General features: G+C 36.6%; 1 protein-coding gene across 1 annotated transcript in view; it reads right to left on the bottom strand.

Annotated features, from left to right (window-relative positions):
* Positions 1–19555, bottom strand: part of CNTNAP4 (contactin associated protein family member 4) — a 246282-nt gene that overhangs the window by 193244 nt on the left and 33483 nt on the right. The window contains exon 2 of the mRNA XM_068422299.1: positions 16426–16536. Coding sequence (XP_068278400.1) covers positions 16426–16536 — 111 coding nt within the window. The remainder of the gene's footprint in view (positions 1–16425; positions 16537–19555) is intronic.

The raw sequence follows: 19555 nt of genomic DNA, 5'->3' as shown, positions 1-19555 counted from the left end.
GGCCAATGTCACTCCAGTCTTTAAAAAGGGTAAGAAGGAGGACCCAGGCAACTACAGACTGGTCAACCTCACCTCCATCCCTGGAAAGGTGATGGAGAAGCTCATTCTGGATGCCATTTCTAAGCATGTGGAGAAGGTCATCAGAAGTAGTCAACATGGATTCACCAAGGGGAAATCATGCTTGACCAATCTGATAGCCTTCTATGACAACATGACTGGCTGGGTTGATGAGGGGAGAGCAGTGGATGTTATCTACCTTGACTTCAGCAAGGCTTTTGACACTATCTCCCATAACATCCTCATAGGAAAACTCAAGAAGTGTAACTTAGATGAGTGCACAGTGAGGTGGACCGAGAACTGGCTGAACGACAGAGCCCAGAGGGTTGTGATCTGTGATGTTCAGTCTAGTTGGAGGCCTGTGGTTAGTGGTGTTCCCCAGGGGTTAGTACTGGGCCCAGTCCTGTTTAACTTATTCATCAATGACCTGGTTGAAGGAACAGAGTGTACACTCAGCAAATTTGCTGATGACACAAAACTGGGAGGGGTGGCTGATACACCAGAAGGCTGTGCTGCCATTCAGCGAGACCTGTATAGGCTGGAGAGCTGGGCAGAGAGGAACCTCATGAAGTTCAACAAAGGCAAGTGTAGAGTCCTGCAACTTGGGAGGAATAACCCCATGCACCAGTACAGGTTGGGGGCTGATCTATTGGAGAGCAGCTCTACAGAGAAGGACCTGGGTGTTCTGGTGGACAACAAGTTCACCATGAGCCAACAATGTGCCCTTGTGGCCAGGAAGGCCAATGGTATCCTGGGGTGCATTAGGAAGAGTGTGGTCAACAGGTCAAGGGAGGTTATCTTGCCCCTCTACACGGCCCTGGTGAGGACAGATCTGTAGTACTGTGTGCAGTTCTGGGCCCCCCAGTTCAAGAAAGATAAGGAATTACTGGAGAGAGTACAGCGAAGGGCTACAAAGACATTAAAGGGCTGGAGCACCTCTCTTATGAGGAGACGCTGAGAGAGCTGGGTCTGTTCAGCTAGGAGAAGAGAAGACTGAGAGGGGATCTCATCAACACTTACAAATACCTTAGGTGTGGATGTCAAGAGGAGAGGATCAGACTCTTCTCAGTGGCACCCAGTGACAGGACAAGGGTCAATGGGCACAACCTGGAACATGAGAAGTTCCATCTGAATATGAGGAGGAACTTCTTTACTTTGAGGGTGACAGAGCACTGGAACAGGCTGTCCAGGGAGGTTGTGGAGTCTCCTTCTCTGGAGATATTCAAAGCCCACCTGGATGAAACCCTGTGCAGCATGCTCTAGATGAACTTGCTTTGGCAGGGGTTTGGACTAGATGATCTCCAGAGGTCCCTTCCAACCCTTAACCATTCTGTGATTCTGTGATTCTGTGAAACTACTTAGTAGAGACTGTGATTTCCCTACAAAATATATTTTAGAACTATTACTGTTATGACTGTTAAAGGGGGTAAGAAACGTGACTTAGAAAAATAATCTGGGCTAGTCAAACATATAATTTTCAATTTACAAAAAAGTCCTTACACCTAAATATGGCCAGCCCTACAGGGCAAGTGCAGAAAGCAGAATATCACAGAAAACAGAGCTATTGAATTATTACTTTAAAACACAAGAATGATTCACCATTAAAAAACAATAGCAAAACCAAAATATGTTCTGTTTTATTGTGGTTTAGATTATGTATGAGGCATACATAGTTAATTCTCAAAGTACTTTTACTCATATTTCTGTTGAATATTTGCATCTCAGCAAAATGGAAATGTATATGATTATAGATGTGTGAAACATTGTAAACCTAAATCAGAATACTTACATTTTAATAAATCAAAATAGTTTACTTATGATAGCTGTACTTTGAAAAACTGTAAAGACATCAGTTTTTAAAGAAATAGAATATTTTTTCCTGTATAAGTTTCATTCAGGATCAATTAGTTTCTAAAGAGGAAGAGGTGTCTCTTTTGCCAGCTAGTGGTCACTTCAGAATACAATACTCTTTTTAGCGATGTAATGTGTCCCACATTTATTAGAAAAAATTGAAAGAATATTCTGTAGTTAACAAGGTGGTTATTTGTGAGAAGACACTGAAGAACTAGAGACTTAAACCAACATCTTAAGAAAGGACTTAAACAAAATAACACCGCATACATTGCCCAGAATTATTATGATTAATGAAGCTAAAATGTCTATTTAAACTCTCATGGCTCATTAATCAAAATATGTTTATAAGATATCTTGAAGATTTGGGGTATAAAATAATGTACAGATATATTAAAAGAGATGCAAACCATCCACTGAATATCTTTTGTGGAAAAAAAGGAAGAACAAAATGAAAAAAAAAATATTTCCAATAAATAATGATATATTTTCCAGTTCTTCCTCATCCCTAATCAGTCCTGATTTTGGTTTGCTTTAAGATATTTTTACGATTTTTAAGCACCTGCATTCAGGGTGAATCCACACTTGACTACAGTTCACTCTTTGCCCTTTTTTTGTTTTTTTGTGCTTAACTAAAAACTCAATGATTTTATAAATTCTCTTAAACTGTAAACATCTTATTTCAGAAACACAGACATAACTTCAAACAAAGTGTTGTGCTTGCCATATGTAAGTCTATTTATCCCTCTCAACAACAGCAAAAGTGGAGATCCCACTTCATCCCTTCATTCTATATTTAGAAATCAGGTACACTTTAGCATGAGGCAGCTTAATCCCATTTAAAATGTTAGAAGACAAAATACAAAGAGATGCCTGAAAATTCATTTATCAGTGAGCTCCTGCCAGTCTGTTTTTGACAATTTATACTTTAGAATCAGTAGACTCTTTTGATTTCCCATCAGAAGGACATCCATCTTTCTATAGCTCAAGGATTTAATATCAAAGGCAGATTTTGGCTGCTTTATTTCTAAAATCAATGAGCACAACTTTTACTGATCGCCCACAAAATTTAACCATAACATTGAAAATATTTGGATGAAGTCTATTTTATATATTTGTTTATATATTTTTATTAAATTATTACAATTATTACACTTTTAAAAATTCAGAATTTTCAATGGAATTTCACAGTATTACTGAAATTAAACAACTGTAATCAGAAATTATGCTTAAAGCTCTATTCACACCACAGGGCTCTGGATTGTTCCTGTGTTAGAATTCCCAACCTGTGCCTCTCTTCTTGCAGCTGGCAACACTGGAGATCTCAGTTGTGGATATTTTTAAATCAATGCCTGATCAATGACACTAATTATCTACTTATAATTCCATCTGTGTTTCAAAATTTTCATAGCTATACTTGTATAGTAGTATACTGCTCTCACTTGCAGGGTGTTCAGTACTGCATATATTTTGTTACATTTGAGAAGTTTTAAAATAAGAGATGATTTCAATTTATCAATAAAAAAAATATTGATAGAGTGGGTAAAGATACTTCTTTTATTATGATACCCAGTTTTCTTGGACACTATTGAGTAAAATATATTTTTTCTGTCTTCAGAGACCTTAGTCAAACATTAAACCTTGAAGTAAAAGCACTTGTCTAGCAAGCATGCAAATGGTCTTAACTAAGTCATTCTCATCTTCCTTAGAGATTTAGTTAGTACTAGTTTCTCATGGCCTTTTTTTAAAAATTATTTTTCACAAAATTCGTGGGTAATGAACACAAAATTCTGTTTGGGATTTCAAACTTTTAAAAATCTTGAGGATTTCTATTGAATTTCAGGTTCATTATGTTATTCTGAGACTAACTAGGTTCGAATGCAATGGATAAACTCTTCTGAGATGAGTTTGTTAATGTAGGTAATAATTTTATAATTTGGATTTTTTTTTTTAATTTTTATTTTGGATTTTCATTTGCACCTACTTCTTCTAACAGGATTATTGAAATTTCTCTGTGCTTACCTTCTGTTCCAAAACAATTTATTTCAAATTATCCTTTTTGGCAAAGTTTTTGTGAAATTTGTTCATAACAATGTAGAATTTCTACGAATCCTAAAATGTTTTTTTTTTCCCTATTCCTTTGAAGGTCACACTATTTAGCAATGATCTCTTTATGCTGTCATGCAAATGGTACGGGGGATAATCTATGAGACATACTGCAATCCATTAATGCTGCAGACAGCAACCTTAGTATACAGTGATAGCAGCACCACTCCTATGCAAGTTAATTCCCTACTGAAGGATTAGAGACCACATCAGCCAGAAGGTATGATAAATATACTATAAGCAGTTTCTGACCTCAGAGTAGTTGCAGAGTTGACTTTTGTAGTGGCTCTCACTCCTTTCCTGTAATACTCACATTAGACTAAAAAAAAATTCTAAACCATCCCTTACAAAAAAGGTCAAATTGAGACCTGTGCATAAATGTAAATAATGCATCCCTTATTTGCTTTCTAGACACAGTCATGATGAGCTTAATGCACACCTGTATTTCAGTTGTCAAAGCAGAATGAAATAATATCTTTACTGATGATCTGGATGAGGGTATCGAGCATACCCTCAGTAAATTCGAGGATGACAGCAAGTAGGGAGAGAGTGTTGATCTGCCTGAGGGTAAAAAGGCTCTGCAGAGGCATCTGAATGGGTTAGACAGATGGGCTGAGACCATTCTGTGATTCTGTGAAAAACAGGTTAATATGTAGAATAAAAGACTATATAAAATTAACAACTTTTTTTTTTATTGGTAGGAAAGGAAGACCTTTCTACCAAAAAAAAAACAAACTCCCCCTCCCCCCCCAAAAAAACACACAAAAAAAACCCCAGCTCGAAACAACAAAAATCTGTAATATAAATTATTCTTAAGAGGAACAAAAAAGCAGTAGTTTTTATGTAAGTAGCCTACATATATTCACATACTATATAAAGGAAGAAAATTTTTTCACCCTGAGTTACTGAAGACTGAGCAGCTTAATTTGCTGATGATCTTTTACTTTCATTTAACATCATTAATGAGCTATAATTTACAATATAGAAGCAAAAGCCAGGTTTACACTTGGTACTAACCAAATGTACCGATGTGACACTAGGAAGAGAACACAACATAAAGTATATTAAATAAATTATTTAAATTCTAGAATCTTCATGACACTGCAGTTTAGGTCTCTAATATTTAAAATTGAAGGACTATAAAAACTACAAGAATTTATAAAGCAGATTACCACAATATTTATGGAAATTTTAAATTCTTTTTTATCCTTTGTTTAAAACATGAGAAAAAAATAAAGAGAACACACAGGTGAAGGATTTGTTGTGTATCCACGTGGTCACAAATTATTTAACTGTAGAAAATAACTAATGGAAATACCTTTGATCCTGCAAATGACATGAATATTAATTTTGAGATGTACTACAACCTATTGATTCCTAAATGACCTTAACATATAACAATGCGTAATAGCGAGCTTTGTATTACTAAACTTATAACAGAATTCTTCTTTGTGTTAAGTAATGACAAAGAAAAACGAAGTAGCAGGCAGACAAGGCTCTAAAAAGGCTAAATCTACAGAGAAGTAAAAAAAAACTTCATAAAAAGTTCTACTGATTCCATTCAAATCAGTTCTACTTAACTACCTCACTATCTACCATCATGCCAATTTAATAGGCTTAAAAAAAACCCTTAAAGTACATTAACATTTCTGTTTGTACATCAATAATCCTGCTGATGGAGCTACTTGACCTTTTTCTGCTGATTTCGGTCATCGGGAGGAGTTATGGGAACAACCCATTGTGCATGAAGAAAATAATGAAGTCAAGTCCACACAGTTGTCTTGGAAGCTTAGCTGGTTGAAGCTGGACCATAGCAGTTTTGTGTGATATTTATACCATGGACAACAAATGGAATTAATTCCAACATCGACAAGGATGTTGATGTGCTATTGTACAATGCTCTGTACAGCCGAAATCTTCATTACACCCTCTTTCCATTCACTACATCCAAATCATTTATTACAACCTGTCTGGTTATAAGTCAAGCTCCCGGACAGCAGCAAAATTGATTGAGGAACCATGGATAGACTTCATTGTTCACTGGAAATCTGAAGGAAATATAGTTGCAAATATAATATAATGGCTTTATTTTACACTAATTTTCATGATTTATAATTAATTTCTCTGCCTAGCCCTTTTTTACATACAGCAGCTTGTAGGTGTTTTATGTAAAACATGTAATCATCTTGAATATAAATTATTTTTGTTTTGGAAGGAAAAAAGAAAGGATAGCAGGTCGAGAAAGGTTCTCCTCCCCCTCTACTCTGCCCTGGTGAGGCCGCATCTGGAATATTGTGTCCTGTTCTGGGCCCCTCAGTTCAAGGACAGGGAACTGTTAGAGAGAGTCCAGCGCAGAGCCACGAAGATGATTAAGGGAGTGGAACATCTCCCTTATGAGGAGAGGCTGAGGGAGCTGGGTCTCTTTAGCTTAGAGAAGAGGAGACTGAGGGGTGACCTCATTAATGTTTATAAATATGTAAAGGGCAAGTGTCATGAGGATGGAGCCAGGCTCTTCTCAGTGACATCCCTTGACAGGACAAGGGGCAATGGGTGCAAGCTGGAACACAGGAGGTTCCACATAAAGGAAAAACTTCTTTACGGTGAGGGTGACCGAACACTGGAACAGGCTGCCCAGAGAGGTTGTGGAGTCTTCTTCTCTGGAGACATTCAAAACCCGCCTGGACGCGTTCCTGTGTGATATGGTCTAGGTAATCCTGCTCCGGCAGAGGGATTGGACTAGATGATCTTTCGAGGTCCCTTCCAATTCCTAACATTCTGTGATTCTGTGATTCTGTGATTCTGTGATATATGGCGGGTAGACAGAGACTACTATTCTTCAGCTTGCCGGGAGACCAAAGAAATTTAATCAAAACTGCTAAGTAACAGGATTTCACTGTTAATCTCACTTCAAAAACTCTCCTCAGTTATTTGTCTCCTGAGCAGGACCGGATTGTGACAGAAATTTTAAAAAAGTGAATGAAAATATAAATATACATTTTGCATACATAATGCCATTATCTAATATATCTGTGTATTTAAGCTATTATTTAATATTTTGTCTATCTTTAATATTGGATTTGAATTAAAACCAAAATCCAATTAATGGATACTTTATTTCTCTTCACTTGTGTACCAAAAGGATGAGAGAGAGTCAAAGTTACCTTCCACCTGTTAGTCCTACTTTAGATACTAATCAATTTAACATGAGAAGTCTGTAACTTGCCAGAGACATATGTTTCACAACTGTCTAATTTACTTTAACTCTTACATACTGTTTTCTGAAGTGGCTTAGTGTAGGATTTTCTGTATCTTTGAGATGTCTAAACATGTAGATTAGAATGTAACATAATATTATAAAGGTTATGATAGTATTTAGTTGAATTACCTGCCTATCTGACACTGAAGGAAAGAGTGACTAATATATTCATGAGAATGACACCATTTTGCAGGGATTTGAGATTAATTTAGCCTAGTAATTCTGAGCTCTTCATGCAGCCGAGCTGATATGGGAGTACTGTCCCAGTGCAATGGCATTATGAGTAGGTTCATAATACAGAAAAACACATCTTGTATGCCAGCAAATTGAACACTCACAGGGTAAGGAAAAACACTTTAAATAAGATGGCAGGAGACAGATCCTTTGTCAAATTAAAGTCTCTGAACTTTTTGTAGGGGTGTGGCAGGAAAAATGTATTGTATTTTTATAATACTTTCCTTTAGAACTGAAAAATTTAAGAATTCTTTAAAAAATTAGAATTTAAGACACTCAAATTTGTTTTGCACTACAACTGAAATTAGTCAAGATTACATCACATGGAAAATTTCCTACCCTTTTTTAATTTAAGAAATTGTCAAAAATCTCTGATCTTCGTCCATCTAGAAATAGGTGAATGCTTTTGAGTGATTTTGATTTGTCAGCAAAAAAAATTCACCCCCTGCTCCTGCCTCGAACATGCAAGGAGAATTCTGAAGAAAATCAGATGCATCAGCACTTATGATCTAATTTTTCTGTCCTTCAAAATATTAAATAAGGTCTGATCTTAAATTATTTATTACTGCAAAGCAGGATTGGGAGTCAAATTCTATTATGATTCTCTAAAGGACATGACATTGATTCAAATTTTGGAAAAAATTCAGCCTTTATCTAAGATTTCAAAAATGTATTATTTAAAACTCTCTAAACCCAAAATATCAATATGGATAAGGATTTCTGTTTTTTTATTATGTTGAGTTTAATAAAGGTGATAGAATACATGAGTTGTAGCCAATTTGATTTCTAAAGTAAATTTTTATTTGATCTTGCTCTCAGCCCATTCAAGTTCGCTTCTAAGAGTATTTTAATATTGTAGTTGTACACAAATTTGCAAAAATTTTTCTCACTTCTTTCTATTACCATAGCTGTATTTCAGGTAGAAAATGGTCCCAAACAATTTCAAAAATAAAATACCTTTATTACCATTTCCTTGCTTCTTCTGTGTATTTCACCATAATTTGAATTTGCTATTACACAGATGTTCTTATGCAAGAAATAGCTCTGTTTGAAACCTTTTCTTACGCTTTGTTACACTTGAATGGATTTTGATGACAAAGCTGGAATTTAATTCCTGGAAATAACTCTATGAATATTCCTAACTCCTCATAAGTGTTCATGAAAGCACAATGCTCTGTAAATACTTAAAATATTTGTAAATATTTTATCCTATTTACTTACTCTACTTAGGAGTCATCTATGAGTTTGTTTCTTTCTTTCTTTCTTTCTTTCTCTCTCCCTTTCTCTCTTTCTCTCTTTCTCTCTTTCTCTCTTTCTCTTTCTTTATCTCTTTCTTTTCTTTCTTTCTCTCTTTCTTTCTCTTTCTCTCTTTTTCTTTCCTTCCTTCTTTCCTTTCTTCCTTCCTTACTTCTTTCTGCCATACACAGTGTTGCATTATCATAATCACACTACACACACACAACTTTAGACATCAATGAAATACTACTGCTTCAAATCCTGCCTTCGCTGATGCTGATGTAAACTTGATAATTTCTTAAAACTCATAGTGCATCTACAATACCATATACAACTTTTATTTAAGGTGTTTAACACAGGTGTTAAAAAATATTTTCTACTGAAAAAAGTAAAGAAGTACAATGGTATTAAAAACAATTTTGCAATTAATATGCTGAGAAATGGGTGGTGATGTTCTCACTGAAATCCCTAATTATTGCAGTGGTCAAAGAAAAAAATAACCTATGATTTCTTCCTCCGAAAGTGTATGGTACAGGACTTTCAGTGACAATAGAGCAGTATGCATCATCTGGTCTCTTATGCATAAGTCACTGCAACCACTGCTTATTTTATGTAGTGTTAAAAAAAAACATTTAGATTGTCACTTCTGCCTTTTTCCCAACATACCTATTGAAGTTGGGTAAGTCATAAAAATCTAGGTCATGATGTTAGCTGGATCAACTTAGATCTGTTGTAATTTATAAAAGCACAATGATTACCATTAGAATGGATCTTTTTCATTCTAGCTTCACTTTCTTATTGCTTGTACTAAAGCAAAATATCAGCCTTAATGAAATTTATTTGCATACTAACGAAATGGAGGGAGTAAGCTCTTTCTAATTATCTTTTGGTAGCTAAGAAACCTAGCTGCTGTTAGGTTTTTAATTTGTCTAATTTTTATTTTAATTTTTAGCATTAGATTATACAGGTTAAACAATTTCTTAAAAAATAAAAAATTGCTGAAAATAGACCTTTCTTCTTGTTTGGTGAGAAATACTCTTTTTTCTTTAACTATTCCCTTGATATTTTCTTTAACTACTGATAGGTAGGATTCATTTATCCATTTTGATCTACTTAGTGCGAGCTCAAAAAATGATTAAACCATAGTGTTTGATACTTAAAAAGGTGAAGTTTACAGTACCATATTGAATAAACTATCCTTTAAATGCCCTTTGTACTAAAAGAAGTGCAATAAGTTGTATTTGATATTCATTGAAAGGTAGGGTAAAAATTAATGAAAAAGACAAAGAAGCTCCATATACACACCAGAGAAAAATGGGATCTGATGACTCTTATCACATTCAAGTTTCCAGGCCGCTTCTGAAAATCTGGCAAACTGTGCTGGTTTTGGCTGGGATAGAGTTAATTTTCTTCATAGTAGCTGGTATGGGGCTGTGTTTTGGATTTGTGTTGGAAACAGTGTTGATAATGCAGAGATGTTTTAGTTATTGCTGAGCAGTGCTTACACAGTCAAGGCCTTTTCTGCTTCTGACATCACTCCACCAGCGAAGAGGCTGGGGGTGCACAAGAAGTTGGGAGGGAGCACAGCTGGGACAGCTGATCCCATCAATTAAAGGGATAGTCCGTATCATATTATGTCACACTCAGCATATAAAGCTGGGGAAAGAGAAGGAAGGGTGGGGGAAGTTTAAAGTTATGGCATTTGCCTTCCCAAGTAACCAATATGCATGACGGAGTCCTGCTTTCCTGGAGATGGCTGAACACTTGCCTGCTGATGGGAAGGAGTGAATGAATTCCTTGTTTTGCTTTGCTTGTGTGTGCAGCTTTTGCTTTACCTATCAAACTGTTTTTATCTCAACCCAAGAGTTTTCTTCCTCACTTTTACCCTTCCAATTCTCTTCCCCATCCCACCGTAGGGGAGCGAGCAAGTGGCTCAAGCTGCCAGCCAGGGTTAAACCATGACAAAGCTGACAGCATAAATAAAATACATGGATTTCTTTCTACTTCAGGGAAGGAGGAATTTGTAAGCCAGATTTTTTGGCTACTTAACATCTTCTACATTCCATTTTCTTCTCTTTTTTTCTAATCAAGTAATTGTGTGTGAATACGGGGCAAGGCAATCACAGCGAAATCCTTTTCCAGCTCATTTAACTGCCTAAATATCAAGGCTCTTTAATGGTTATGTGTGCTCTTGTAGAGCAACTGCCTTCTGAATTTTTACCTCTAAAGTTGCAAAAGTTCATTAATTCAAAAGAAGGCCTGCATTCTTGGATATAATGGTTCACAGTCCCATTAATAAATCTTTTCCAGTGGGACTGGAATGGTGAATGAGAGGACATTGTGCATGTTCAACCAGCATGAAACACTGATCCCACCGCAGACAAAACCAGAAAAACTCTGACCTCAACAATGACATGACCTTCTCCCTGTCTGGCAGAGGGCTCTTCCACAGACCATGGCTGGGAGATAATATGTCAAGAAACCTTCTATATTTGCAGATGGAGCAAACTGTTTGTACTGCCAAACTTCAGCTGACTACTCATCATGAAAATTATTGGCAAACAGTAGACAGATGCATATCTTTCATGGCCCAGGTTAGATATTGGTACTTATTGTTCCTATCAATAGTTCTAGTATGCATGCTCTGCAGACTGCCCATTTTTTACCCTTCTGTGGGATGTCTCATTTCTCCCTATAAAGAAGCATATGTTTCTTATTTTATGCAAAAAAAAAATATGGACTCTCCTTTGGACCAAACGCCTACTTTTAAGACATACAAATCCTTAAATGCTTCTGTCCCCACTTGGCTTTTTCAAACCTCTTGCAAGCCGTTCTTTGTTTCTTCTCTTGCTTGGTTTTTGGGGTTTTGTTTTTTGTGTTTGGTTTGTTTTTTTTTTTTTTACTTTGTTTCTTTTAGCCTCATGTGGAAAGATACATTAAAAAAAAACTGCCTCCCCTAAACATTTTTTTGTATCAGCTATTCACAGTGGTGGAACTGGCATAGAAAAACAGCCTAGTTTTTCAACAAGCCTTTCAAAATCCAGAATTTCACTATATAGTTCAGTGGTAAAGTGTATAGCTATATGGACAGTAGAGAACTCCTTTCTTCTCTTTGTGTATACAAAAGCTTCATTACTTCTCTTTGCTAGACAACATGCTAGAATTGCTTTTTTGCTAGAGAACTTAGTGAACTGCTAATTCAGCTCAATTCCCTTATTGATTGCAGAGTCACAACTTTGTAGGATACAGTTCCTATTTGATAAGTAGGACCTCAGTTCTTTCTTCTAAAGGCTTTATAACTCACCCTGTTAAAGTGCTTATTTCAATAGGTAAATTGATTACCATATCTCTGTATAATTGCTTTGCCATGATTATTTCACCAGTCTTATTGTCATTTATGCATTTCATCATAAATGGTTTGTGTTTACTTGTATATAATCAAAAAAAGTATTGAACAGAGTTGGCCTTAGAGTTTCCTCTGAACTTCTCCGGAAACACCTTTATGATAAATGATAAATGCTTTTTGAGATCAACCAGCTAGATCTTAATCTGTTTAATTTAGACTGTATTGATATTGTACTATTATTTAAAATTAGAAATTCATAAAACATTGGGCCAAAAGTGTATAAAATTCCACATATATTAAATCCTTGCATTTATGTCTACTAACTTCAAATGATTAAATCAGTGTTTTATAAGATCTACTTTTCCATTAAAAATATTTGACTGCTCTTAGTGTTTGTTTTTTTTACTTAATTCTTGTTACTTGACTCTTCTATCTACATTTCCATTATTGCAAACAGAGCTGATGTCAGAGGAACTACTTTAGCAGTTGGCAGGAGCATTCATTGGCTGTGCTTGAGTATTGAATATTTACAAAGCTTCAGGAAACCAATGCACCAATAATAATTAAAAGTTTGAAGAACTTTTAACAAGTTATTCCTAGATGTTATTACTTTTCTTTGCTGCTAATGCACTGAAAAAAATTTTTTTGTCATCATATAGTTCAAACATATTATCCTTTTCCTTTAGAAACAGAGAGATGAAACATAATCACAGTTAGCTGTTTTACTAATCTCTCTCAGTTGTCACCACTTTTATTATGTCATTTAAACTCCATACTGTACTTTTTTTTTTAAATTATAGCTTTCTCTCCTCAATCTCTAATGTTTCTTATTAATTTTCTACATTTAGTAAACACAAAGCTATATGGTAAAGAACTATTCTGCCCTTCAGTGTAACTTCCCACCTTCCTGATAAATTTCCTGCTAATTTCTATCCCTCCTTTGTCAATTGAAACAGTGTGGGTTTATATGCATATTTGTTCTATTTCTTTACTGACGAATTACAACAATTTGACTCCTAAGTAATCTATGTAAAAACACTGTACTTTCTCCTGTCTAAATTGTGTTCAATTTTCCCTAATTTTTGGTGTTTTAAGAGACAAGTATATTACTGGACTAGGACCGTAATCTGCTTGTCTGAATTGAGTGTTAGAACGTCAGAATCACTTCCAAACACTAACTTTGACTGAATGAATGATGTGGTTTTATTCGAAGTAGAGAGTTATCTAAAGGCAAACCTATTTACAATTATCAGACAATTTATTTTGAAACTGTAATGATGTGTTTATTGTTTCCATGAGATCACTGACAACACAGCAATCCAAGTCATATTCTTCTAATAACAGATCTTTTTTTCCGATCTATATAGTTATACAATCATTTCTTGTGTGACTAAATCCATTGGTTTATAACTGTGTATGTATAGTGACTTGCTTTGTTCCACCCAAATAAAACTTTTGTGTATATACACCTATGAATATAGTCAAGTTTTCCCTTGAAAATTCACAGAAAAGAGTTAAATACAAATTCACTATAGAAAAGGTATTCCTTGTTCAATAGCGAGTACTGAGTCTCTATTCCCACTGAAAAAAAAAAAAAAGTTAAGACAAATTTACTTAAAATTGATTTATTGAAGACTGAAGAAATTTTTCAACCCACCCCATCTATACAATTCTATATAATTATGTCTGAATGAACCAAAACATATCTAACCAACAGTCTGGTCATAAGTTATTAAATCAACAAAATATTTGAGCATGAATATGACATTCAAATCTGTACCCTCTTGAGTACTGTGAACCTGAGGGATACAGAATGAGAAGGTAGAGAGCTAGCAATCTTCTAATTAGGCAACCTGCTGCTTTGTATCTACATGAGATGGAAAGATACTAGATGTAAAGCTATGAGTATTTCTAATGTGTACACACACTACAGGACAGTGTGAAGGAAAGTATAAATCTAAAAAATGCATGCATGATACTAACAACTTCATAGCACATGAAAAGAGACAAATGGAAAAAGTTTTTAAATGTACATTTTTGGGAAGACCAATATACTGTTTGACAGGAACTCATGTTAGTTAAGATTCTAAGAGCGCATATTACTTCAAAATAAGGCAAGTCCTTCCACAATATATAATTTTCTTTAATATCACAACTTCATTCAAAACAGAAGTTCATGCTTATCAGATTTGTACACTAGGATAATGAAATAGATTGGGATATTCCTTCTTCACTATAGAGCTTCTATCAATCAGCACACAGCAAATGTTCCAATAAATTATGGATATCCAAGAATGGAAATGTTTTTGGCAGTGCAAAGTATTCTTAAGATTTAATTTGTATACTTATCAATTATATATATTGCTATAAAATATAATAATTAAATATATGAGTGGAACGGGATGCATTTGAATGACTCTAAATAACTAGCACAGTTCTCATTATATTAATGCTGAAGTATTAAGATTAGCTTGTGACCTAAGAGAATCAGCTTCTTTCCTTCTTCCTCATGGGTAATAATTAACAAAAGTCAGTGTCTATAGAAGCTCCTTCTTCCACAAATGCGTGTAGCAGCTCCAGCCACTGCATGCTCATGTTGTCAGACAGCTTACCAATGGGTGGGAAGTTGAGCTTCATAACTTCCTTGAACTTAGACTACACTGTGGATCATGATTGGTTTACAACACCAGACAAAGATGATTTGAAACAGTAACATATGCTCTTGGATATCTAAACTGATTTCATTTGAACCCACATTTTAGTTGTTTTTAAGCTATCATTTTAAACCAGAGTATTATTTTTAGGTATGTCAGCAAGTGGGATTTTGTTTACCAATAACACCATATTGCCACATGTTAAGAAAATCCTTCCTAAAGATTTTTCTTCCTTCTTAGCATTAGCACCATGATGTTAAGACCAAGAACCTTGCTGGTATGCTGGGGAAAAGAAAAAAAAAAAAAAATAAAGAAGAAAAATTACCTTAAGTATGTTATTGACAGGAATGACTGAGCTCCTGGATACTTGCTTAATGAGGCTGATAACTAAGTTTTCTAGGTATTTCAAAGTTATTTTTTATCTTTTTAATGTTCAGTGTACTTACATGGATATTTTAACATGACTTTTGAACGTAATTACTTATCACAAATAGGCTACAAACACAGCACAAAGTCTAACATGATATGTCTTGACAGTTTAATTTTTTTTTTTTTTTTGACAGGTTTTTATAATCTAACAGGTACTTTCAAAAATGTTCAGAATAGACGTCCTTATAATAAGACTGTTGTCATTAGGAACAGAAAACATGTTTACAGTAATTAACAGAAATTAATAATTTCTCATTCCTGCATTATCTTTGACACAAAACACAAGATTTGAGTTACCACTGGACTTCAGTTAAAATGGGTAATCTCCACATCTTCTGACATATACCCAAGTGTTTTATACTTTTAGCTACATCAGAAAAGACAAAAATAACAACGCTACCAAAGTTTTTTGCATTTAACAAAACAAAGTGTCCCATAATTGACCAAAAAGATTGAAAATGCACGTTTAACTACTACATCAAAGAAAATTAGAAATGATACAGACCTTTCAGAAGATTAATGTAGAGGTATAACATAAATAATAACCTAACAGGCATGTTTCCTTCACTTCAGTAAAAATTTGGACCATATGCCAGTTATGTAGTCTGCCACAGTGTCAGTGACTGAGCATAATAAAATAGTAGGCTCAGCGAAGAAATAAAATTGCAATAATCAAGATTTTAAATTGCCAGGAAAAAGAGAAAGCAGTATCTCAAAAATATTTCCTGAATATCTGGTCCTGTCCAAATTCTAAATGGAATCTGCATTTACCCCTATTTCCTTACAGGATGACATACAATGACACTCATATGTTTGCACTTCTTCTATTTGTCCTCTAAGAGAAAAGAGATTATTTCTGTTATTATTGTCTTGTTAAGAAAGAAAATTAATTTAAATTTTATTTTAGGAGTAGGTACAAATATATGTCCAAAGCTGTCTACATTTTATGCCGGGAAATCACATGAAGATTTTGGGTACAGTCAGGATGAATCCTCTACACTAAAATTAGTAAAACATTCACAAGTGTCTGAATGTATAATTTTACCATGAAAAACTTAGTGTACACGGCAAAGTGAATTCTTTGAGACTGCGACTGTTTTACCTTCCCATTCTCTTTAAAACAACAAATGGATCTCTCTCCAGCCCAAATAACCCAGAATATGCTCACTATTTATCAATTCAGCATTGTGCATAGGTACAAAACTACTTAAAATAAACTTATTAAAAATAACATCAATCAACCAAAATGCACTCACCTTCTCTTCGATTGAGCTTTGCAAATCCAGGGCTATGACTGCTAGACAGCTCTGATGAACTGCTGAATGATGACTGAGGCAAAGCAGACACCAACTGATCATCACAATTATCTGCCAGTGAAAAATATCACATTCAGGTTAATACAGTGAAAATCACTTACTGGAACTGTAACCAAAGAGAACACTAGAAAAATAGCTGAATCAACCTTGTATCTGAGAGCAGAACATCTCGAAATATTTCCTCTTGCTGTGTTATATGTAAATCTATCAGTACTGAGGCAGTACCTTGTTTTATTTTTTCTTCTTTTTTTTTACCCACTATTTCACGAGACTACCAGGGTATAACTTATTACTTTCTTTAACTGTCAGTACTTGCACAGGTCTAATCTAACTTCTGAGATCATACTGATAAATGGTTCACAGATCACTCACTATCATTTACATGGATAGCAACTCACACCTAGCATGAAGCTAGTAGCATGAAGATACAACCTCAGCACATGCTCTTTATTCTCTTTAGATCTGATGCCAACACATAAAATCATAGAATCATAGAATGTCCTGAGTTGGAAGGGACACACAGGATCATCGAGTCCAACTCCTGTCCCAGCATAGGACAACCCCAGAATTCACACCATGTGTCTGACAGCATTGTCCAAATGCTTCTTGGATGCTGACAGGCTTGGCACCATGACTGCTTCCCTGGGGAGCCTGTTCCAGTGCTCCACCACCCTCTGGGTGAAGAACCTTTTCCTAATATCCAACCTAAACCTCCCCTGGCTTATCTTCCTGCCTCTCCCTCGAGTTCTATCACTGGTTTATAGCAGCTCTTATTTCAAAATCGAACTTTAAATGGCCTTTCTGCAGAATTAAGCACTTGAAAAGTATCTCATAACATCAGTTAAAAACAAATCTCCAGTGAATAACTGATGCCATTAAATTGTATATGTTTGAATAGAGTAATCTTTCAGTAAATCTTAGGGGAAAATTAGTAATAATAAAAATTCTTATTAAAAAAAGGTGCTTCTGGATAAGCTCAGGCACAAGAAGGAAGCCTACAGAAGGTGGAAGCAAGGGCAGGTAGCCTGGGAGGGATACAGGGAAATTGTCTGAGCAGCAAGGGACCAGGTTAGGAAGGCTAAAGCCCTAATAGAATTAAATCTGACCAGGGATGTCGAGGACAACAAGAAATGCTTCTATAGGAATGTCAGCGATAAAAGGAAGACTAGGGAAAATGTAGGCCTTCTCCAGAAGGAAACGGGAGACCTGGTTACCCAGGATATGGAGAAGGCTGAGGTACTCAATGACTTTTTTGCCTCCGTCTTCACCAGCAAGTGCTCGAGCTGCAAGGCCCAAGTCGCAGAATGCAGAGACAGGGACTGGAAGGGTGAAGAACCGCCCCCTGTAGAAGAAGATCAGATTCGAGACCATCTAAGGAACCTGAAGGTGCACAAGTCCATGGGACCTGATGAGATACATCTGTGAGTCCTGATGGAATGGGCAGATGAAGTTGCTAAGCTATTCATCATTTTTGAGAAGTCGTGGCAGTTTGGTGAAATTCCCACTGACTGGAAAAAGGGAAACATAACCCCCATCTTCAAGAAGGGAAAAAAAGGAAGACCCGGGGAACTACAGGCCAGTCAGTCTCACCTCTGTGCCTGACAAGACCATGGAGCAGATCCTCCTGGAAACTGTACCGAGGCGCATGGAAATCAAGGAGGTGATTGGTGAGAGCCAACATCGCTTCACTAAGTGCAAATCATGCGTGAACAAATTTGGTGGCCTTCTACGATGGGGTTACAGCACTGGGGGATAGGGGAAGAGCAACTGATGTCACCTACCTGGACTCATGCAAAGCATTTGACACTATCCCGCATGACACCCTCGTCGCTAAACTGGAGAGACATGGACTTGATGGATGGACCACTCAGTGGATAAGGAATTGGCTGGATGGTCACACTCAAAGAGTTACGGTCAACGGCTCCATGTCCTAGTGGACAACAGTGATGAGTGGTGTTCCTCAGGGGTTGGTATTGGGACCGGTCCTGTTTAACATCTTTGTCAGAGACATGGACAGTGGGATTGAGTGTGCCCTCAGCAAGTTTGCCGATGACACCAAGCTGTGTGCTGCAGTCAACATGCTGGAGGGAAGGGGTGCCATCCAGAGGGACCTTGACAGACTTGAGAGCTGGGCCTGTGCAAACTGCATGAAGTTTAACAAAGCCAAGTGCAAGGTCCTGCACATGGTTCGGGACAATCCCAAGCACAAATACAGACTGGGCAGAGAATGGGTTGAGAGCAGCCCTGAGGAGAAGGACTTGGGGGTGACAGTTGATGAGAAGTTCACCATGTGCCTGCAGTGTGCGTTTGCAGCCCAGGCCAACTGTAACCTGAGCTGCATCAAAAGCACCGTGGCCATCAGGTGGAGGGAGGTGATTCTGCCCCTTTACTCTACTCTCATGAGACCCCTCCTGGAGTACTGCATTCAGCTCTGGGGCCCCCAGCATAAGAAGGACATGGAGCTGTTGGAACGAGTCCAGAGGAGGGCCACAAAGATGATCACAGGGCTGGAGCACCTCTCCTATGAAGACAGGCTGAAAAAGTTGGGATTGTTCAGTCTGGAGAAGAGAAGGCTCCAGGGAGACCTTACAGCAGCCTTCCAGTACCTGAAGGGGGCCTACAGGAAAGATGGAGAGGGGCTTTTTACAAGGGCAAGTAGTGACAGGACAAGGGGGAATGGTTTTAAACTGAAAGAGGGTAGATTTAGATCAGATCTTAGGAAGAAATTCTTTCCTGTGTGGGTAGTGAGACACTGGAACCGGTTGCCCAGAGAAGCTGTGGATGCCCCCTCCCTGTCAGTGTTTAAGGCCAGGCTGGATGAGGCTTTGAGCAACCTGGTCTACAGGAAAGGTGTCCCTGCCTGTGTCAGGGGGGTTGGAACTAGATGATCTGTAAGGTCCCTTCCAACCCAAACCATTCTATGATTCTATGATTCTATGTGTTTAACATCAATTAAGACAAGAGTTCTTGACTCTTGGCTGATTTCTGGGTATTAAGAACAAGGAAGGCCTTTTTTTTCACTTTCTTAAAACTAGGTAGAAGATTTTCCTATGATTTTCATGCTCCTTTT

Source organism: Nyctibius grandis, chromosome Z (genome assembly GCF_013368605.1).
Source record: "Nyctibius grandis isolate bNycGra1 chromosome Z, bNycGra1.pri, whole genome shotgun sequence".
Classification (NCBI taxonomy): domain Eukaryota; kingdom Metazoa; phylum Chordata; class Aves; order Nyctibiiformes; family Nyctibiidae; genus Nyctibius; species Nyctibius grandis.
Note: the sequence above shows the minus strand (reverse complement) of the source record. Positions and strands in the feature narration are given on the sequence as shown.